Genomic DNA, 23,790 nt, shown 5'->3' on the forward strand with positions numbered 1-23,790 from the left:
ATCGAACATCTCTGGAGAGACCTGACAGGGCTTGAGAGGATCTGCAGAGAAGAATGGGAGAAACTCCCCAAATACAGGTGTGTCAAGCTTGTAGTGTCATACCAAAGAAGAATCGATGCTGTAATCGCTGCCAAAAGGTGCTTCAACAAAGTACTGACCTGTTCACCGGATGTGCTACCTTGTCCTGGACCTGCTTTTTTTGACTCTCTCTCTCTCTCCCTCTCTACCGCACCTGCTGTCACTAACTCTGAATGATCGGCTATGAAAAGCCAACTGACATTTACTCCTGAGGTGCTGACCTGTTGCACCCTCTACAACCACTGATTATTATTATTTAACCCTGCTGGTCATTTATGAACATTTGCACATCTTGCCATGTACTCTTATAATCGCCACCCGGCCCAGCCAGAAGAGGACCACCGTGCTTATAGCCACCGTGCTTATACATTTGCTTTGCTTGCTGTTTGGGGTTTTAGGATGGGTTTCTGTATAGCACTCTGTGACATCGACTGATATTAAAGGGCTTTATAAATAAATACATTTGATTTGAGTAAATGTAATATTTTTTTTTATAAATTAGCCAAAATATCTAAACCTGTTTTTGCTTTGTCATTATGGGGTATTGTATGTAGATTGATGAGGAAAAAAAAAAAATCAATATTTTAAAATAAGGCTGTAACGTAACAAAATTTAGAAAAAGTCAAGGGGACTGATAACTTTCTGAAGGCACTGAATATAGTCCTGTGATCTATGTGCTAGTTTCCCAGACACAGAAAGCCCGTTTAATGGAAATTCTCCATTGAAATTCTTAGTCAGAGACTAAGTTTCCTCGGTGTCTGGAAAACCAGGTCAAAATGTAGATTATTACCAATAGTCTTGTGAATGTGCATATTATGCCCCATACACACTGTCATTGTCCGACAGTCAGGGGATAGCTAACCTCGTCCTCAGGCTTGAATTGCATAGTCTGGTAACATTGTGCAACAAAGTGGGATTTGAAAGGGGTGTGGTTAAAATCAAGGCATGAGAGGGAGCAAGCCTGCTACAGCTGTATTAGATGGGACTTTCAAAATGCTGGAAAATCTATTAGTTCTGAGTTTCTTAGATGCATACTTTTCCGATTTCCCAAACTCACCTCTTTGTTTAGCGCATTACTTGCACTGCTCACCCTTTGAAATCCTCAAAGATGGGGAGGTGCTAGATGATGGATAGATCAGCCAATTAAAACCTGCGTCTGTTTGCACCACTCCTGCCATAGACTGCCATTCAAGTCCCGATCTGTACCAAACCTCTTCAATTGACACCGTTCCTTATCTCCTTTCCCTTGTCATAACCAATAAGGGTGAAAGGATGATGTGTTTTCACACTGTGGAAACTTATCATGCCCATTCAAGACAGCAATCATGACGGAAATATGAGGAAAGGATGCCATTTTGGAACATTGGACCTCAGCCCAAGAGGCCAAAGTTTAATCCATGTAGCAAAACAGAATCAGGTTGGCAATACGAGGCAAAGTAAGAAGAGCGAGAAAGGGCTTTCACATTTTAGAGGACCTATGTGCTTTGTGTGAGATGAACATCAGCAATACGCCCGAGAGTGACTTGCCACCTCCCTAACCCCAGACATACAAGTGCAATAAAAATAACAAAGACTTCATATTTTACACAAAGACAAACAATTATATATTTAATTGCCTGATCAGGCTGGTGCAAAACATTTCTGCACAGATGCAGTAGGTACAGAGACAACCTCTCTCTCTCTCACACACACACACACACACCTTTTTAGTAGATGCATATATCACCTTTTACACATGCACACAAAGCAGCACAAACATGCTGTCTCCACTGCATCATCTTAAAATATTCGCAACTCTGTGCAATACTGATTGAGAGACTCCCTCCAAAGACCTGTCATTCCAACTCCTCTTAAACAACCAAATGGGGCGCTATCTTTGCCAGTATAAGAACATTGGTGACAGAGGCACATAGGGTTGGCTAAAATAGCATAACATGGAGGTGGAGTAATAAGTACTTACATTTCAGTACTTCTTGAACCTTGTTCTATTTAAAATTACCACTTCTATACATACTGTACATGGCAGGACTCTATTTTATTATGATATCTGCACTTGGAATCAGAGCAGCAAACCATAAAAATCAAGCCAATATATGAATATAATATGATATTTTGAATATTGATAATGCATTCAAAAAACAAAAGCAAGAATCCTGTCACTTTGGGTGAAGGGAAAAAAATTGAATCTTTCACTAAAGCAAACGAAAAACAAAAATCAGAGCTCGTCCAGTAGCCAGAAACTGCAATTTCAAGGAAAAGAGAGGGATGGAGGGAAAAGTTAAAAGAATAAGGGTCCCTGTCAGTCAGTAAAATCATTGTTCTCTTTAAAAAAAAAAAATCTTTCTCCAGTCCAGTTCGTCATCCTAGCTCCCGCTTCCCTCGTCCTCTTCCTTATCCTCCTGCTCCTCCATGTTCTTGCGTGCCATCCTTTCCCGCCTCTCTGCCAGGCGCTGGCATCGCGGGCACTCCTTGCCTGCCCGGAAACATTTGCTGTGGAAACACGCCTTGCACTCTGAAAGACAAGACAAAACAAGAAAGATGTAATTGCAAAAGCAACCACACTGAAATGCTACATAAAAGATTGAGACAAACACACATGGGTGGAGTCCTGTTTAAAAATATTTTGTTTTGTCGATGTGTAGAAGGACGCAAGAAAATATATGGCCAACAGCCTAGTCCCTAGACTGATGTTCCACCCCATAACTCACCTGTTAACCAGCTCTAAGCAAACATGGGGGAGTGCTCCCGCAACGCTAATAACCGGTTTGACAACATTGTTCACAATGGGAATAAGACTGAGGTGCTGTGATGTCACGGCAGAATAGCCAATGACAGTCTCTGAAGCGAGGGGAAGGGGTGACATGGGACTATAAAAGAAGAGGCGTGTCAGGGTGGCAAGGCAGAAGGGAGGAGAGGAGTGGTGAAATGCAGAGAAACCTGCCAAAAGTCAGTGCACCACACAAACCAGTTCAGACACAACAACGAGAAGCCTATTCTCAAAAGAGAGACACACAGCTTCTCAAGCTATGAGACTGAACCATTTCAGGTTACACCTGTGTGGAAGCTTCAATTGTATACATTTGTTACTACATTTTCCCCTCGATAATGAAATTATAAAGCAACTGAAATTCACAAACATGTTTATTTCACATTCACACAGAGAAGTTGAGGCTTAAATAATAATGTGAACAGGTAGGCGCATATCAAAAGAAAATAAACATCTTCAATCACTCCAATTCATCCTGCCATTACGTAGACATGAAATAGACCCATATCCTTATTAGAGCCCTGCACGGGCATGAATTTTAAGCCCGAGCCATACCTGCAACGTTCAGGCCCTACCCTGCCCAGGCCCGATTGCTTCTGCCAAATTTAAGGCATGGCCTCTCCTCAAATTCTTTGTCCTCCACCTACTCAGTTTCATGCTTTCCTTCCTCATTTACTCCTATCCCCACCTTGGTTTCTCCTTCTCTTATCTCCTCATCTTCCTCTCCTTACTCCAAAATGCCTTGGCCAGACTTTCTGTTTGAGAGCTTTGAATAACATCCTCCTCTCCCCCCATCCTTAGACTCTCCTATCTCTCCCTCTCCAGTCCCTTTGCTTTGGTCATCTGTTCCCTCACTACTAGCTTCCCTTTCCGCACTCTTTTCCACTCCCCCTGCTCCCTCTCTCCTGTCTTGGGATTAGGCTTGAGCGGTATACCGGGTTATTTCGAAATAGTCATAGAATTTATCAATACCGTTGTACTTTTTTCATAAATGTTAATATTTGTAGATCCTTTTTAAGTAAATACCTGCAGCCCACTTGTGCAATATGTTAAGAGATGAAGTAGATTGTGTTCTTCATTTATTTTATTAGGCGTTCTTCATTTCACCTGTCTTACAATTTTTCAGTATGAAGCTTACAGTCAAGTCCCCAGTCACGGTGAGAGAACAGAGCCTCATGAGTCACTGACTGTTGTGCAGCACGCGCCAGGTGATCTAGTTACAGTATGGAATTTACAACTAAATGTTTGCCAGCTAAACTGAGAATCATTTTTTAGTTACTTGTATAACTGAGCTGGGATGTCATGCAAATATTTTGTCAGAGACCGTTCGTTAGCATTTAGCTAGCATGCACTATGGGATTTTACAAGTGCTTGTTAGCATTGCTAACCTTTTGGATTGAAAATTACACCCCTTGTGTTCAGTGCTGGTATTACCGAATTTCCTGGGATGGATGAATTTATGACAATCTGGATACGGGGGGAGCTCACCTTCGCAGCGTGTGCACTTGTTCAGCTCGAAAGGGAAGATGATGTCTTTGTCGTTGCTGCAGAACTCGCACACAAAACCCTTGGCCTGACAGAGCTGTGAGAGGGGAAATTGAGACATTGACATTAAGGGGACGCACTGAGAATGGAAATGTCACTATGACACCCTCAAGTCCACTGTCACACATGGTGCAAATAGTAATTTCACTCATATTTTCTATTATAGAATGACAATTCAAAATGTACATTACAGTATAACAATGAATGTCTCTATTACAGGAAAATCTATAGTTAGCAAGCCGTTAATATAATTAATTGAGAGTGAACTAGAGACAACAGGAAGAGTATGTAGTTCCGGATAATTCAACAGATTCTAACCACACAGCCAGCCACGTGCGCGGAACCCAATTTCAGTAGCTCTCGAAGCCGGGTGGGCAGCACTCCGTTGCGCACAGCACTGAGGTCGTTGAGGGAGAACAGGTGCAGGTCCTCAGTCAGGTGACCTGGGAGGCTGTCAAACTGGTCCAGCACGCTATGGGTCAAACGCAAAGACACACAATGAGGGGAATTCCTACCAGCAATACTTTACCTGACAGTGCAGACAGTGTCATCTCATAGCAATAACATAGTTAATTACGGGAAGAACACTTTAGGAGGAATGTAACACATGTAAAAGAAAGGGAATCTCATACCGACAATACAATTCATTGCAGGAGGCGGCACACGCATGCATGCACACAACTTACTCTTTAGCTAGGCGGCATGTCTTGAATAGGTTTTTCATGTGGAATAGTTGGACCCTCAAAACCTGAAGAATAGTACAAATGCACTTTGTTTATAGGACACATTTCAAACCACAACCAATAACCGGAACAAATTGTATTTATTGTATGAGTAGGCTAAACTAAAGAAAAATAAAATACTGCCAAAGATAAGCATAAACTAAGCATCAAACTAGACTAAACTAAACCAGGCTAAAGTCCAGTCCTCTCACCCGGACAGTCTCCAGGGCTTTGTTCTTCTTGTAGAGGCCACTGTTGATGTCGTTGGGGTTGAACAGGGGGTCTCCGGCGATCTTGCCCAGCAGGTCCCGGGCGAAGTTGCTGATGTAGTACTTGCTGAAGTCCCACTTCCTCAACACGTGGCCCGGCACCACCGCCTGGGCGTTCTCGTGGCAACACTGGCAGAAGTAGCGGCCCAGGTACTCGCAGTAGCGCATTCGCTTAATGTAGTCTGTCCGGTGAAGGGGAGTAGTGGTAACAGAGTGAGGCAGGGGGGTGAGGCTTGACACAAAATGACCACCGTGGGATGAGGATAACAGGGGGGGGGGGGGGGGGGGGGTCCTTCAATGTGGTTTGTACCTGGGTCTATGCGAGTCCCGCAGCCTGCACAGCGGTAGTTCTGCTTCGCCACAACTATTTTCCTCCTAATAGAGTGAAAAGGGGGGAGAGAGGATGGTTAGAGACAGACAGACATAGGAGGGTTAGAGTGACAAACAAGCAAATAAAAAGGGGGAGAGGCAAACAAGAAGGGGGAGAGAAGTCCGTGTGTGTGTGTTAAGGACTCACTTGGGCGTGGGGTGGATGTTGAAGATTATCTGGGGGCGGGGCGGGGCCCACTCTAGGTTCCCTCGCACCCGGATCCTCAGCTTGTAGATGTCAGCATGCTCCCCGTCATCAGGAGAGATGGGCAGGGAGTCAGGGATGGGCAGGAGCTGAAGGGTAGAGGGAGAATACAGGTCAGTTTGTGTGAGTGTAGGTGTATGTGTGGGGGATATTGTATGTATGTGTTTATACATGCATGTATGTGTCTGCATGCTTGTGTGTCTGTGTGAGAGTACCTTCTGCGGTGCGTCTTGCTCTGGGACCAGCCAGTCGAGCTCCGAAGCTGCGGGGAGCTGCATGCCCTCAAACTGCCTGAGCAGCCCCATGGCCACCGACTCAGCCGAGTTAGACTGGAGGAACGACGGAGAGCTGAGAGAGGGAGTAGGAAGTGTGAAGAAGCATATACCAAACACATTTCTGTGAACAACAGATAATTTCCAATTGTGCAAATTATAGCCACACTATCAAACAATTGTCTAATTTCAACTACCACAAAAAATAGCCTTTTATTTTCAACTACCGCGAATGACAGCATAATTTCCAAGTAGCCTACCGTGAACAATAGCTTCATTTCAACTACTGCAATCAATAGCCTAATTTTAACTACCGCTATCTAACTACCATGCCTTTTCTTTTTCTACAGTTACCTCTGTGCTTGATATGGGCTTGATCGAAACCTAAACATTCTGTCTATCGTCCGGCCCACTCCACGGACTACCATTCTTCATTGGGCCAATAGGAGAAAGGGTGTGGCCAAGGTGAGATGCAGGAGATTCACACATGCAATCAATGTCAAAATATTCAATATTGGCGATAGATTTCAGGTGGAAAAATATGGGATGTTGGAGTCAGCAAACCTTGGCTAGTTGAAAACATGAGGTTTCGAGGATCATAAATCTGGTAAAGAGCTATAAGGTCTTTGGAAAATTTGTGGAAACTAGGCTATTATGGATCACTTGGCTCGGGGGATGAAAGAACTAGCATATGACCTATGTCATTGACATGGACAGGCAGGTCAGCAGACAATGGCCAAATCCATCTCTAGACACTATGCCCTATACACTTGTGGAGATGTTATCCTCAGAGGGCAAGTTGGTGCTGTTACAAAATTGCCTAAACCTATCAAATCTCAAGTGCCTAGGACAAAGGGTCTAGGGCATAGGGTCAAGTTGGGATTGGGCCTACATCTACAAGGCTAGAGTGTGAGTGTGTGGGGGGGAGCAGTTGTTACATAGACTCTGAGGTGAGGAACGAGCGGCCACTGGACGTCACACTGCGCTTTATGTCTGCATCTGTATATATGAGAGAGAGAGCGAGAGATTAGGCTCAGTTCCTTTAAAGCACATCAATCACACTACCGAGCAAAATTTGGTTCTAAAGGAAGGCATCAAATTCAGACAATCACAAATAAAAACATTTACAGCTAAAATTTGAGGGTGGTGTTTCAGGAGAAAACTAATTTGTCCTAGATATGACACGTCCTATAGAAGGCACAAAAGCATCAGACATTAAATGTGTGGCAGAGAGTTCACATAGGGACTTTTAAAAGGAGTCATATTAGTGTGCTGCTGGTGAGAGATTTTGGGCAGAATATTTTGGGACATTGGAGTCAGAAAGCCTTGGATAGTTGAAAACACGAGGGATTTCAAAGAACATTAATCTGATAAAGAGCTATAAGCCTCTGGAAAATCTCATGGAAACTAGGGTATTATGGATCACTAGGCTAGGGGATGAAAGAACTAGCATATTCAATATATGTCATTGACAGGCAGGCCAGCAGACAATGACCCAATCCCAAATCCACAACCCAGTTTCTGACAAATATAGTCCAGGGGTTCAGTCTAAAACATTTTTTTTGTCCATTTCAGAATATGTTCATATGTGGATTTGTGCAGTCGATGCAAATCCAAAGCAATTTTGGCAAGATTCAAAACAACGATATGCCAAAGGGATGCTAGATTAGAATGTTAGGCTGCAACAAATGACATAATCAGCAAGTATGCTTTTTCTTATGAAAGCATACTACGCAGCAGCATCACACACACAAATGAATTATCATCTTATTAACTGCTATACTTATATATAATAAGACTGTGGGAGTCATTTTGTTCACAGTCCATTAAGCCGTTAAGTCTAGTCTCACACGTGTAATATCTGATGTTTCTTTTAATGCAAGCCAGACTATTTCTTTGCTACCACTGCAGCATGCTAGAAATAGGCAAATTGGCAAGGTGGAATTAATATTAAGTAGTTCCTGTTTTTAGGGGGAACTCAAAAGCAGTGAGATCATATTGAGTACGAACACATCAGTGATGCCATCTCATGCACACATAAAGCCTAAATTAATTGTCAAGTGAATCAATGGATGGATGGATGAATTAATGCCCAATAGCAGCAGTAGCTATACACTGCTGACCGCAAATGTACTAGTCTACTAAAGACCCTAACCCCCATCAAACCATAGATGTATATACACTCACACTCATCGTCGGTCTCCCTAACTCTGGAGCAGCAAAAGCACCATAAAGCACAAGCCAGGCCAGCAACTAGCTGGATTCCAAACTGAAAACATTTTCCCTCTTGTACAATGGGCACCAATCTGGTAGAAATGATACCAAATTAAACTGAAAGCTCAAGAGTCCATATGATGCTAACAGTGAACATCAAATCACTCAAAGGCAGAGAATAAGGGGAAATAATTGTTTAGGTAAGAGTTCTTCCTCGATTCATCTTCACACAATTCCTCGCTTCCTCTCTCCACGCCACCTCCTCCTCAAAACACATTGGAGAAGGTCAGAGGGGAGGGACCTTGAACCTCCTCCTTCAATACAGTTGAGAATAGGACGGGAGGAATCGAAGAAAGATTCATTGAGAAAGAGCCATGGAATCCAGCTACATTTGTCCAGCCTTCCACATCCGTAGTTCTCGTGCCCCGCTAGCCCTGTCCCTTGTCCCCCACACTAGATCAGATACCTGAGAAGAGGGAGGCGAGCGACAGGGAAAGGCCGCTTCTTGACACCGCCATCAGGGACTGGCCCTCACAGCCATCTGAGAGACAGAGACTACACTCAGCACTGGCCCCACACAACCACATATACAGTGCATTTGGAAAGTATTCACAACCCTGGACTTTTTCTACATTTTGTTACAGCCTCTAAAATTGATTATTGTTTTTGTTCCTCATCAACCTACACACAATACCCCATAATGACTTAGCAAAAACAGGTTTTTAGAAATGTTTGCAAATGTCACATTTACATAAGTATTCAGACCCTTTACCAGTATTTTGTTGAATCAAATCAAACTTGCGCCAAATACAACATGTGCCAAATACAACAAGCGTAGACTTTACTGTGAAATGCTTACTTACAAGTCCTTAACCAACAGCGCAGTTCAAGAAGAAAATATTTACCAAATATGCTCAAATAAAAAGTAATAATAAAAAGTAACACAATAAGAATAACGAGGATATATACAGGGGGCACCGAGTCAGTGTGGAGGGGTACAGGCTAGTTGAGTGACTATGCATAGGTAACAAACAGCGAGTAGCAGCAGTGTACAAGGGGGGGGGGGGTTATGAATTGTTCAGGAGTCTAATGGCTTGGGGGTAGAAGCTGTTGAGGAGCCTTTTGGTCCTAGACTTGGCGCTCTGGCACCACTTGCCGTGCGGTAGCAGAGAAAATAGTCTATGACTTTGTTGACTGGAGTGTCTGACAATTTTATGGCCTTTCCTCTGACACCGCCTATTAAATAGGTCCTGGATGGCAGGAAGCTTGGCCCCAGTGATGTACTGGGCCGTTCGCACTACCCTCTGTAGCGCCTTACGGTCAGATGCCGAGCAGTTGCCATACCAGCCAGTGATGCAACCGGTCAGGATGCACTCAATGGTGCAGCTGTAGAACCTTTTGAGGATCTGGGGGCCCATGCCAAATCTTTTCAGTCTCCTGAGGGGGAAAAGGTTTTGTCGTGCCCTCTTCATAACTGTCTTGGTATGTTTAGACCATGATAGTTTGTAGGCGATGTGGACTCCAAGGAACTTGAAACTCTCGACCCGCTCCACAACAGCCCAGTCAATGTTAATGGGGGCCTGAAGCACCTTTGGCAGCGATTCCAGCCTCAAGTCTTGAGTCGCTACAAGCTTTGGCGTCGCTGCACAGCTATTTTCAGGTCTCACCAGAGATGTTCGATCGGGTTCAAGTCCAGGCTCTAGCTGGGGTACTCGAGGACATTCAGAGACTTGTGCTGAAGTCACTCCTGCACTGTCTTTGCTATGTGCTTCGGGTCATTGTCCTGTTGGAAGGTGAACCTTTGCCCTGGTCTGAGGTCCTGAGCGCTCTGGAGCAGGTTTCATCAAAGATCTCTCTGTACTTTGCTCCGTTCAGCTTTCGCTCGATCCTGACTAGCCTTCCAGTCCCTGCCTCTGATAAACAGCATGATGCCACCACCACCATGCTTCAACGTAGAGACGGTGCCAAGTCTCCTCCAGATGTGACGCTTGGCATTCAGGCCAAAGAGTTCAATCTTGGTTTCATCAGACCAGAGAATCTACCCCGATTGCTCAGTTTGGCCGGGCGGCCAGCTCTAGGAAGTCTTGGTGGTTCCAAACTTCTTCCATTTAAGAATGATGGAGGCCACTGTGTTCTTGCGGTTCTTCAATGCTGCAGACATTTTTTGGTACCCTTCCCCAGATCTGTGCCTCGACACAATCCTGTCTCGGAGCTCTACAATTCCTTCGACCTCATGGCTTGGTTTTTGCTCTGACATGCACTGTCAACTGTGAGACCTTATCATGTCTAATCAATTGAATTTACCACAAATGGACTCCAATCAAGTTGTGGAAACATCTCAAGGATGATCAATGGAAACAGGATGCAACAGAGCTCAATTTCGAGACTCATAGCAAAGAGTATGAATACTTAAGTAAAAAAAGTATAGTAAAAAGTAAAAAATATATTTTAATACATTTGCAAAAATTTATAGAAACCTGTATTTGCTTTGTCTCTATGGGGTATTGTGTGTAGATGGATATTTTTTTTTTTTTAAATGTCACCAATTTCAGAATAAGGCTGTAACATAACAAAATGTAGAAAAAGTCAAGGGGTCCAAATGCACTATGACTACACACAGTAGTACTGTGTATACCCACACATAAACAGGAGGAAGTAGTCACACACATACACACGCATGAAGGCTACTTTTAGAACACACAGGCAAACAAACAAACAAACACACACACACACACCAAAGACCTAGCTACCTTGCCTCAACAGTCCAGAGAGCAATGTTAATGAATACCATTAAAAATGGGAGCTGTTTCCAGCCATGGTGGGTGGATGAATGATATGTGGGATATGACAATGAGGTTGTGAACTTATGGCACACAAAGCTTGCATGATGTGTATATAATATAAACCCTTCCATCCAAGTCCACAATCCTTCCTAAGGTGCCCTCGTTCCCTCTCTCTACCTCTCAGCTCACACTCCTCCACCTCCTCGGCAGAGCCTGAGTCGGACATGTGAAAGGAATCCTGGGAGCTTCTGCAGGAGCCTCCGCTGTCTGTGGAGTGGAACACTGGAGGAAGGGAGACTCAATAATCAATAGCAGCAAAATTACGACATGGGGACTAAGTTGGGAGTTGTTGTTTGTTTGTGCATGCATCCGTGCATGTGTATGTCCGGCCATGCGTAAGCTCTTACAGTGCTGTGAGGGCAGCAGGCAGGTGCGTCGGATCTGCAGCCTGCGCAGGCGGATCTTCTGTTTTAACTGCTGGATCTCTGAGTCGCTGTCGTCGCCATCCTCCTCCTCCTCCCGCCGCCGCAGGTTGCACTTCATCAGCTCAATGGCGGCAATCAGAGACTCAGAGATGCTGAAGTGGGCATTCTCCTGGAATGAGACACGCAGATGGGCGGGGGGAGAGTGAGGCCTTGCTGTAACACTTTCAAAATGAGGTAATGATTGATTTAACACAGTTGGAGAGGTGAGTGTAAGGGTCTCCTAAATGATACCCATCCAATTAGGTCATAACTCTCCCTATTCTCTAACTTTCTGTCCTTAGTGTGCACTCATACATTTCCTTTAAAAGGCAAGTTCTGGGGTAAGAAATTATGGTACACAAATCCAATGCTTTAAAATGTGTGGGGAAAGTGCACGAGTGCAGACTTCGGGAGAATTGGAACGTTTAGACGTTCCAATTCTAATCTCTCAAAGGTCAGGGGTCAGATGATGTGGGATTATGAACCCTCCCCCAGGCTCACCTTCTCCAGGTCAGCACAGCTGCCAAAGTCCTGCTCCGATAGGTAGCTGATGAGGCTCTGGCCCTCTGACGGCTTCCGGAACATGCCGTCTGGAACACTGCTGTACTGGGAGCCATCTGCAGAGAGACAATACACACATGCAGAGACACACACACCCACACATTTTCAGCAAAGACAAGCCTCAAACACTGTATGTTGATTAGTATTGGTGTCACAGGAATATATACCTCAGGTAAGGTGATGGACATTGACAATTACATGTATTTTTCCAGCTAGGTAGTCATGTTTGAACCAGTGTACTCACTTGACTCCATATAGAGGGAGCTGGGTGTGCTGACATCACTGATGACAGGGGAGAAGGGGCTGTAGGCCTTGACACAGCAGTCCACTCCAACCAACGATTCTGACAAACAGAACACACAGCTGATGTTAGATTGACCACAAAAATGAAGGAAGACCAGTGTCAGATCAGGGCCAACTAGCCTGGTTACCAGATGTTTTCTGTATTCAACATTTGTGCTAAAGTTGGTGAAAGCAGAAACAGACTGAAATGAACAGTGTCGTAGTAGCTTGAAATTTCAACTTTAAATATCCATTTTGAGATATGCTCAGTCAGACGCCCACAAAGGATCTATCGAAAGTAAATGTATCAATGAACACATCAATGTTTTGTTATCAGCTAGGTAAATGACATCAGGGTAAAAAATAAATAAAAAAATAGATCAAATATGAAGTACTAAACAGTCTCCTTTCCAACTGCAAATTCAAGGCGAATATTGTGATAATACACTTACGACTGCTGACAGTGATTCTCACCACATAAGCAACTAATACATTTAAGTTATATACTGACCTTAGAAAAAAAACAGATAAAAGGTAACATTTGTAAAAATGTTAAAAAGAATAGTAAAATCAATGAAAGACCAAAAAAAACAACATTAAAACATCACAATGTAATGAAAGTAGCGTGTATTCAAACCTTATCCAACACAATGAATGAACATGGCAAGCTGTTTTGGCCTACAGTCTTGATTTTGGTTTCACCTAAAACCAGCCAAACATTAATCAAAGACCTAGGGTCTTGAGTGACCTTGGTTCGACCTAAAATCAACCAAACAACCAAAAACAGAACAGCACAAATGAGGAACCAAAAGCAAGGCCAGAGATAAGAGAAGGGGAAGTAGGGAATTATCATGCAGGGAAAGGGGGATGAGAGAGGAAGAGACGGAGCACAGAAGAACTGCACTGCCAACCTGCTACAGGGTCCTCTATTATAATGGTGATTTTCCTGTGGCCCCCTCCTTCACGCAGACAGAGACAGAGAGAGGAGGTTAGCAGTGAGAAAATAGAGGAAAAGGAAAAATCACTGTGGTAAATGGCAACCGAGAAAGACAAATGTGCTGGATGTGGTCCACGCCACATAGAACTGCACCTACACACTCTCTCTCTCCCAGGCGCTAACCTGCTGCATACACACACTCTTATACAAACACTAGTCTTGCAGCCATTAACCTTCAATTACTTATTTGAAATAAAAATTCAAAGAAACATACACGTATTGGTTTGCACTCACGCTCAGCAAACAGCCTCTCACCTGCTACACACACACGCAAACAAACACACACACCCACCATGTCTATGTTTGTGGTTGATCCCCATGTCAGACATCGAGCGGATATGCCCCCTGCTGCCCCCGCGACCCTGCCCCCTCTGTCCCTCCGAGAAGGATGACCTTCGCGGCGCGGGAGGCGGGACCACAGTCAGGGAGCTCCGCCTAGGGGGCTGGACCTGAACCTCGCCACCTGATGCGCCACCCCCGCCGGGATTCCTGCTGGGCTCGCTGATGGGGGTGGAGCTCTCGGAGTCACGGCGATTGCAGCGTTGCACCAGGTTACCGATGGCCAGGTATTCTGGGCCGTCGTCGCCCTCGCCAGAGTCTAGGGTGTCTGAGTGGGCAGGGCCTGGGGAGGCGGGCTCGGTCAGGGCGATGTGGGGGACAGCTGCCGAGGGGCGGGGAGGAGTCACACCCCTCTCGCCCTCCCCCCCGGACCCTGACACGCACCCCCAAGGGGCCCCCGGGGCACTGGCTGACGGAATGGAGTCTGTAGAGGGGGAACAAGAAGAGAGTTTCAGTCAGTGCTTTTTTGAAGAAACTTCATCAATGTTTTATTCAAATCGCATCTCCTTACACAATCAAGTCGGTGTAGACTCAGTGACCTCAAAAGCAAATACTAGGGAATTTAGGCATCAAGGGAAGCAGCTTATAGAAGGTCGCTGACATTTTCTGAGACTTTCAACTAGAACTGTAAAATAACAGAGCAGAAATAATACTTAGTGTCACTTCTATACTTCCCATATCCATCTTCAACCTTTTGAATGTTTCTATCAGACACACCAAATGAGAGATGAGGCAGATAGAGGAGTTTTAGTGAATCCTTCTCCTTACAATCGCCAATAAACCATATCTCCATTTACAAATCAGGCCCGTGTAGGCTCACGGCGGTCACAAGCACTGTAGTGAATTCAGCTATTGTGACTTATTGTGGACCTTGACCTTCTGAAATGATAATGCGATAACAGGAGGCACATGTCCTGCCTAACCTCCATTCACAATGCTGTTCCTCTCCATCCCTATATCCTCCCTCTGAAATTCTACCCTACAGGTCATCCACCTCTACTTTAATCTGTGTTTAATTTATTACTCCTCTCCTTTCTTTCCCGTCTACCTTCCTTACACTCAATCCCTCTGCTTTCCTCCATATCTCCTGATCTGTGTTGGTGTTGCTCTTCGTCCCATGTTCCCTCTATCCTCACCTGTGTTGCTCTCTAATGTGGCCGACCGTCTCTCTCTCTCTCTCTCTCTCTCTCTCTCCTCACCCGAGTTCCTCTCTGAGATGACCCCTGTGTTTATGCTGTTTAGTGTGTGTCCACTGTCTCGGTGGGAGAGGGAGCACTGGGAGGTGGTGAGCCTGCAGTTGAGCTCTTCCCTGGGGGGCCCCTGGCTCTTGCCCAGCCCGGCCCTCCAGCCTCCCCCGGCCCCAGGCAGCTCACACAGACTCTGGCTCTTCAACCGGCCTCCCACACACGGAGGGCCCTTCAGAGTGGACAGCTGAGAAAGAAGGAGAAAAACAGAGGGGGAGGATTAGAGACAAATTCGAGTGTGAAAGAGAGGTACAGTAAGATAAATGGTAAGAGATCAATACAGGCACAGGCAATTAGGTATAGTAAAAACAAGGGGAAAGAAGAAAAAAAACATCGCAAGAGAATTTATGTGTAAGGCATGGTTGAGCTGTATCAGAAAAGAGAAGACAAATAGAGAGATGGAGGGAGAGAGGTCCTCCACTAATGCGTAAGTGGATATCAGGGACAGGAACTTAAGGCACCAAGATGTACAGACAGAGAGAGAGTATGATTGGTGTGTGTGTGTGTGTGTGTGCGCGCGCACTTGCGTATGAGAGGTGCCCACCTTGACAGTGTCAACGAGTGCAAGCAAACGGGGGTTGTTCTGCTCCACGGCCTCCAGATACTGAAACATGGCCGTCACATGGGGCTCTTTTAGGAGAAAAGCATCCTCTGAGAGACAGAGAAAAAGAGAGAAGGGGGAGAGGCGTGAGACAGAGAGAGCAACTGACCGAGAAAGGGAGAAAGTCAAGATAAGGTCAATAGGACAAAGCAATACCACAGACACAGTCCAATCGATATCACAGGCCCAAAACATTGATTCATTCTAGGGCTATCTATGATGGTCATGGAATTTTGGATGACGTTTTGTTTTCGTTTGAATAGCAACAACAAAAAAAATGAAACGGTTATGAATTTTTGAATGATTTTATTTTCATCCAGAATCGACAGTTACATGATCCTACAATTACCGTGCCAGCCCTAATTCCTTCATCAATTCCACAAACTTAACTACAGTTGTCTTGTTTTGGCCGGGGCACACGCACTCACACGCAGCCTTACCGTTGTAGTACTTGCGGGTGTGTTCCTGGTGTTTGAGCAGGGGTCTGAGCTGGGCGGAGAGCAGATGGACCTGAAGGCTGTGCAATAGCCAGCGCTCGGCCTTGTAGCCTTCCCCAACACTCTGTACACCCCTGTTTAGCACGGGCTCCAGCTTACTGAACTACAGGGCCCAGAAAGGGGAGGGAGTGAGGAGGGAGAGAAGTGAGGGTAGAGGGAGAGAAAGAGAGAGCGGAGGGGGGAGGGATAGGGGAGATTGAAGGAGGAGTGTATGGGAGAGAGAGTCAGGGGGAGAGGGCAAGGGATGGGAGGGGAAGGGTGAGGAAAAATACAGAAAGAGAAAAGAGATGGTGAGAGAGATGACCACTACATAAACAGGTGAACCTGTGGCTGGCTAGCTGGACCCACCCAGATCTGTTTGTACATTCTGTGATAATATAACAGGGGGTAGCTGAGATCATCAAGAGAGTTTTCTGAAGATACAGCAGAATGCACAAAAAACATTAGCACATCAACAAGACGGGAAAGAGGTCAGCGGCTAAAAGGTTAAAGGACATTTGGGTTTCACCACCGTAGCATGTGAGAAGGGTGTTGATGAGGCATTACCCTGGTAAGAGTGCAAAAGTTGTGCTTATTCATTCACTAAAACGTATCCTTGCCTCTTTTCAACTCATTGTCAACTGTGGGCCAGCCTACCATTAAGATCAGGTTTAGCATCAACTTAGAACCACTACTTATCATTAGGTTACACAATGGCTAATCATTGTATTGTTGTCACAACTATATAGATACAACAATGTCTGTGTCCCAAATGGCACCCTATTCTCTATATAGTAAGGGGTCGAGTTAGTGTTCATAAATCTGCATTTTCATAACACAGACCTTCCAAAATCTGCATTTAAATAATTTCACCTGTGTTTTTATATTGAAAGTCAATAATTTTTCAATAGTGATCAGGGGCGTGCAACTAGTTTCCTTTCACAGAAAATACATTAGGCATAAATACCCATTCGGCAAAAAATAGCTTTATTTTCAACGCTATTTAGTCTATGTGCCGGGGGGCTAGATTTGTTATAGCTGGTGTCCTGTGTGACTTTAAGTATGCACCCATCCGGAGGACCGGAGGACCGGAGCCCTAGGACCATGCCTCAGGACTACCTGGCCTGATGACTCCTGGCTGTCCCCAGTCCACCTGGTCGTGCTGCTGCTCTGCACCTGCTGTCTCGACCTCTGAATGCTCGGCTATGAAAAGCCAACTAACATTTACTCCTGAGGTGCTGACCTGTTGTGCCCTCTACAACCACTGATTATTATTTGACCCTGCTGGTCATCTATGAATTTTTGAACATCTTGAAGAACAATCTAGCCATATACTCTTATAATCTCCACCCGGCACAGCCAAAAGAGGACTGGCCACCCCTCAGAGCCTGGTTCCTCTTTAGGTTTCTTCCTAGTTTCCTGCCTTTCTAGGGAGTTTTTCCTAGCCACCGTGCTTCTACATTTGCATTGCTTGCCGTTTGGGGTTTTAGGCTGGGTTTCTGTATAAGCACTTTGTGATAACTGCAAACGTAAAAGGGGCTTCATAAAATATAAAAAACATCAGTTCAATTGCTTTAATTCCATTAGCTCATTTTTTGTGAGTTCAACGCGCTGTTTATCTAGAAAGAAATGAAATAATTCACGAGAGAAATTAAGTCAAGAACTTTCTTTGTGGGATGCTGGGCTGAAGGGAGTTGTAGTTTTCATTAGGCAAATATTCACCCTAGTTCAGCAAAGAAACGTGGTAATCGACTATAATGACCATAATTCATTGCGCCTGTTCTTCCCGGCTCGATAGAGACTGATAGCCTTAACACAGACCGCATGAGAGAGGAATTGTAAACAACACAAAGATGAGAGGGATAGAGACAGTTCTTGAGGTAGCTCTGATTGATAGTTGTAGTTGGTAATAAGCAGTCTTGAATGTATGCCTTATTTACTTTGAAGAACTAGTCAAACGATTTTGTCAGACAGCTCTGCAGAATACTTATGCAGCTACTATGTAGCCAGCAGCATACCACCCTGCATACCACTGCTGGTTTGCTTCTGAAGCTAAGCAGGGTTGGTCCTGGTCAGTCCCTGGATGGGAGACCAGATGCTGCTGGAAATGGTGTTGGAGGGCCAGTAGGAGGCACTCTTTCCTCTGGTCTAAAAAAATATCCCAATGCCCTGTGTAGGGTGCTATCTTTCGGATGGAACGTTAAACTAGTGTCCTGACTCTCTGAGGTCATTAAAAGATCCCATGGCACTTATCGTAGGGGTGTTAACCCCGGTGTCCTGGCTAAATTCCCAATCTGGCCCTCAAACCATCACGGTTATTTTTTAATAACCGAGACAAACCGACTTTAAAAAGCACTAATTGCTCAGCACTAGGCTCTGGTCAACAGTAGTCCACTATGTAGGAAATAGGGTGCCGTTTGGGATTCAACCAATGTCTGTGGTCACAACAAACTGTACTGGCTCCACCATCATATACACGGGATGATGAATCATTGTAAAGAGATAGCTAGAGTACAATACCTGTTCTACATGTGAGGCCAGGTGAGGGCTGATGTAGCGGACACAACACACAAAGGGCCAGTAGTCTTTCTGCTTGTAGTACACCTGCAACACAAAACCGGCGTTTACTACAGTACAATGGCATTGCCCTACTTATGGCCAATGAAAGGCCACAATGTGCTGTTATGACCACATTTCCACCAGTTTTTCCCTATCCATCATACATTTGGGTTACCAGGACAGGATAAAAACAGAACATCAGAAAACCGATTCAGAGATAAAGCAGTATAATTATGAAATGTTAATTCTCAGCAGGGAACAAACGCTGAACTCCCACTTAGCAGAGGCCAAGGTCAATAATATAAGTGCATTTAAATAAAGAGGCTGAAAAACAGCCAAATAATAAGGCCTTATTATTTCCTTTTTCGAAAGCACAAATGATAGTGTAAAAGAGTTAAGAGTAAGTAAAGGAGTAGTTGTTCATGAGGCCTGACCTGCTCGTGCTTGAGGCCATGGCTGAGGATGTGGTTCATGTCCTTGTGCAGCCGCTGTAGACCCCCATAGCGAGACCACACATTAGGGTTGTTGGTGGACACCAGGCCCTCCACCGTGGTCTTTAGACTGGAGAGCAGCTTCCAGTGTTCCCTCCTGGAAAGAAGGGAGGGAGAGAATGGAGGAAGAGTGTGAAGAGGTAGGTATATAGGCTTGACTGAACTTGTGCCTCACCCAAACATTGTAGACAGTTGAGAAGAAAAACCAGCATTGACTGACTGAGAAGAAATCACACAGTAAGAATCTGCCATAACAAACAAACTACTGCGCAATGACCCCGAATGAACCATTGTGACTAAAAACGACTGGCTGTGCACTGCATATACAGCACCCAATGAAATGGAAATCTACACACAACACCCCATAATGACAAAGGGAAAACAGGTTTTTAGAAATGTTAGCACATTTATTAAATATAACAAAATATACCTTATTTAGATAAGTATTCAGACCCGTCGCTATGAGACTAGAAATTGAGATCAGGTGAATCCTGTTTCCATTGATCATCCTTGAGATGTTTCTACAACTTTATTGGAGTCCACCTGCGGTAAATTCATTTGATTGGACGTGATTTGGAAAGGGACACACCTGTCTATATAAGGTCCCATAGTAGACAGTGCATGTCAGAGCAAAAACCAAGCCATGAGGTCGAAGGAACTGTCCGTAGAGCGCCGAGACAGGATTGTGTCAAGGCACAGATCTGGGGAAGGGTACCAAAACATTTCTGCAGAATTGAAGATCCCCAAGAACACAGTGGCATCCATCATTCTTAAATGGAAGAGGTTTGGAACCACCAAGATTCTTCCTAGAGCTGGCCGACCCAGGCAAAATTGAGCGATCATTGTAGAAGGGTCTTGGTCAATGAGGTGACTAAGAATCTGATGGTCACTCTGACAGAGCTCTAGAGTTCCTCTGTGGAGATGGGAGAACCTTCCAGAAAGACAACCATCTCTGCAGCGCTCCACCAATCAGGCCTTTGTGGTAGACTGGCCAGACTGAAGCCACTCCTCAGTAAAAGGCACATGACAGGCCGCTTGGAGTTTGCCAAAAGGCACCTAAAGAGTCTCAGACCATGAGAAACAAGACGCTCTGGCCTAATGAAACCAAGATTTTACTCTTTGGCCTGAATGCCAAGTGTCACATCGGGAGGAAACCTGGCACCATCGCTACAGTGAAGCACGGTGGTGGCAGCATCATGCTGTGGGTGATGTTTTACAGTGGCGGGGACTGATGATCGAGGCAAAGATGAACGGAGAAAAGTACAGAGTTCCTTGATGATAACCTGCTCAGGACCTCAGACCGGGGCGAAGGTTCACCTTCCAACAGGACAACGCAGGAGTGTCTCGGAATGGCCCAGCCAGAGTCCGGACTTCAACCCGCCGATCGAACATCTCTGGAGAGACCTGAAAATAGCTGTGCAGTGACGCTCCACATCCAACCTGACAGAGCTTGAGAGGATCTGCAGAGACTAATGGGAGAAACTCCCCAAATACAGGTGTGCCAAGCTTGTAGCGTCATACCCAAGAGAACTCGAGGCTGTAATCACTGCCAAAGGTGCTTCAACAAAGTACTGAGTAAAGGATCTGAATACCTATTTCAGAAAAAACTGCTTTTGCTTTGTCACTTTGGGGTATTGTGTGTAGATTAATGAACAAAAACAATGTAATACATTTTAGAAATGGGCTGTAACGTAACAAAATATGATAATTCAAGGGGTCTGAATACTTTCCGAATGCACCGTAGGTAAGACACTAGGCCTAGCCAATATAGCCTTGGCAAAGGTGATGTGGGCTACAACCTCCAATAGACATAATGGCAAACTCTTTAAAACAACAGTATTGAGTACAAATAATTAACATATTGTGGTTCTGGGTAAGTGAATAGAAGTGTGTTTCACTTTCTGCTTGCATTGAGATAGCAGCAAAATTAAAAGTGAATCTATGCCTTAAAGTAGCCTATTTGATGTTGAGGGGGAAAAAAAATGTCTGAGCACGAAATCCCTTTGACCAACAGAGCTCATACCTAGGACTTACTCATTTTTCCTTAAAATCAGCAGCTAGCTGGAACTCAATGCTGACACACTCTCTCCCCCACACACTTGGGAAAATAGTCTTGAGAAATGAGGAACAATGAAGAACAATACCAGAAGGGATATTTTAGGAAGATCTAGTTTTCTAGTAAGAAGTATCTTATTAAAAACGTCACATTACTCATCTGCAGCAAAGTATGACAGAAATTAGGTTTAAAACATCCAGGGCTCATTCATGTTACAGGGTTGGAGGAGAAGGGGTCAAGGATGAACCTACTGAAGTGTGTGCCACTGTTTCATGACTACTGAAGGGGTCTGTCAGTGATTATAGATTGGTTAAATCACATTATCTGGTATAAATGTTTTTTGATATCCATTCATGAGTTACAGGTTAGGTACTGTTTGGTGTAGCACAGATTAAGATCCTGTTCTACCAACCTTAAACTTGTCCATAATATATTAGTTCTTGATTCGGCCAATCTTCTTCCAAAATGTCTGCGTCCAGTTGCAGGTGGTACGTTTGAATTTAGAAGATGCTCCGTTATTAAAATGAATCAATTTTTACTCCATGGAGTAATCCAACATTGTGTACAGCGCCAATTTATCTATTTGAAATATTCTTTCATTGATTGAAATCGGTGGGTCCACCCCAAAGTGCCCATCATCCAGGTCATGTCGACACTCACCTACAGTACTGTATCTCGATCACTGAGGGGGTTAGATGAATCTAGCCCGGGCTACACCGTACTATGTATGGGCCGTCACGTCATCAGGCCTAAACAGGAAAGGAGGAGCGCCCTTCTTAAATCGAACAGCAATCTGCACCTCACGGTCATGGTGTCAACAAGACAGCATAGTGCATCATCCAGAAACGCACTAGATATTCTATAAATGTTTGCATTTTCAAACTAGTTTTCATTGGGAAGGAGAGATTTTTTTAAAATCAAAAGCAATCGCTTTTGTATGGGAAATCCGCAGAATCCTACTGATTACTATAATTGTTTAATTACACTTTTGTTTTGAGCCGCTTTCACGTCGGACAGAGCGGGGCACCTGGCTCACTCCCAGTGAATTCTATAAATACCCCTCTTGTACAGCACCTGTAATAGGGAATTAGCCACAAAAACATTTCACTTCCTTCCAGTTTGCAAGATAACTTGATATGTAGTTAACGTTAGTTTAGCGTCAACTAGCTAATAATGCTAACTCACGTTAGCTAGCTAACGTTAGCTAATTTAGTCAACACACTAGTTAATGTTACTAGTTAGCAAATACATATTGCCATGGACAGTATTATATATGGCATGTAACTGAGGACAACATTTGAAGTTCATTGGCCAATTTCAGACTTGTTTTCATTCGTGAACAACCTTAATGTAGCTAGTTAGTTACCCAACGAGCTAGCCTGCTAAGCTAGCTAGCAAACAACAGCTAGCTTGGTTAGCCGATTCCCCACCTAGTCCCTCACCTGCGTTCCTCGGCTTCAGCCTCCGCCGTAATCTCCATTTCCTCGAACCGGGGGGAAACCGAATACGGTATCAGCTTCCCCCAAGTCCACTTCCAGTACACACAAGTCACCGGCCGCTTACAGCCAGTGGCTCAACATTATCTCGTCGCATTCACTTTGGCTAGTAGGAGTGGTGACTGGTGTGGTCCAATACGAGCGCTGTCAGTGTCAAAAATGTAATGAGGCCTAAACAGAAACACAAAACCGCATGACCTGGCCATCATCCGTAGTGGACGGGGTTGATGTTTCAAAGACTCCTACTCCTTGACACGGGTTGTTTTTGAAGTGATAGATTGAGATTTTATTTATTGTAAAATAGCCTTATGCTGAATTTGTAACTGAGAGTTATTCAACTGAAGATGCCTGCACATTTGCTACCTTATTCAATTATCCTCCATTTCTCTGTTAAATAAAGTCAGTGACATTCAATATAAAGTTTATATTTGTAACTGGTGGGTAATGCATTAATTACTTTTCTAGAAAATTCCAGTAGAACCCCACTTTTTATGCCAAACCTGCTAATAGCTTTACAATGATGCCACCTGCTGTTGGTGAGGGGATCTCTCTCTCACACACACACACACACACACACACACACACACACACACACACACACACACACACACAAAAGATGTCCAGGAGCCACATGCATAAGGAGAGGATTTGACAGCCTTACCTACATGCATCTCTCGTCGCTGGTCATGTTGGCAAACAGAAGACAGAGAGTAAAAACAGAATGTAGTATTTTCAATTGCTGACATGTCCTACTTTGGTGAAAAGAAGAAGAAAGGGCTATTAGTCCTATGTACCATATTCCTCCAAGTAAATCAAATACATTTTTATATTAACTGCACCTGTTTGAACTCGTTACCTGTATAAAAGACACCTGTCCATACACTCAATCAAACAGACTACAACCTCTCCACAATGGCCAAGACCAGAGAGCTGTGTAAGGACATGTAAGGGATAAAATTGTAGACCTGCACAAGGCTGGGATGGGCTACAGGACAATAGG

At 44.4% G+C, this 23,790-nt stretch overlaps 1 protein-coding gene across 7 annotated transcripts; it reads right to left on the reverse strand.

Moving 5' to 3' along the window:
* Window positions 1-1,426: 1,426 nt before the first annotated feature.
* On the reverse strand, window positions 1,427-23,579 carry LOC110524002 (run domain Beclin-1-interacting and cysteine-rich domain-containing protein). 7 transcript variants are annotated; one of them, XM_021603264.2, is made up of 23 exons: window positions 22,737-23,007; window positions 21,955-22,043; window positions 19,182-19,335; window positions 18,709-18,792; window positions 16,153-16,312; window positions 15,656-15,762; window positions 15,004-15,298; window positions 13,821-14,291; window positions 13,443-13,490; window positions 12,494-12,592; window positions 12,190-12,305; window positions 11,632-11,818; window positions 11,402-11,506; window positions 8,908-8,982; window positions 7,166-7,226; window positions 6,171-6,303; window positions 5,899-6,044; window positions 5,692-5,756; window positions 5,325-5,563; window positions 5,077-5,138; window positions 4,709-4,862; window positions 4,334-4,427; window positions 1,427-2,590 (listed from the first exon to the last, which is right to left on the reverse strand). In XM_021603264.2, the coding sequence occupies exons 3-23, from the start codon at window positions 19,218-19,220 to the stop codon at window positions 2,442-2,444; spliced, it is 2,889 nt and encodes a 962-aa protein (XP_021458939.2). In that variant the 5' UTR covers window positions 19,221-19,335; window positions 21,955-22,043; window positions 22,737-23,007; the 3' UTR covers window positions 1,427-2,441. The 7 variants fall into 7 exon arrangements, with proteins under 7 accessions (XP_021458939.2, XP_036833654.1, XP_036833652.1 ...); XM_036977759.1 differs by lacking the exons at window positions 21,955-22,043; window positions 22,737-23,007 and adding an exon at window positions 23,452-23,579; XM_036977757.1 differs by lacking the exon at window positions 21,955-22,043 and having other exon boundaries at window positions 22,725-23,007.
* Between the last annotated feature and the right edge of the window lie 211 nt (window positions 23,580-23,790).

Source organism: Oncorhynchus mykiss, chromosome 5, assembly GCF_013265735.2.
Source record: "Oncorhynchus mykiss isolate Arlee chromosome 5, USDA_OmykA_1.1, whole genome shotgun sequence".
Taxonomy (NCBI): domain Eukaryota; kingdom Metazoa; phylum Chordata; class Actinopteri; order Salmoniformes; family Salmonidae; genus Oncorhynchus; species Oncorhynchus mykiss.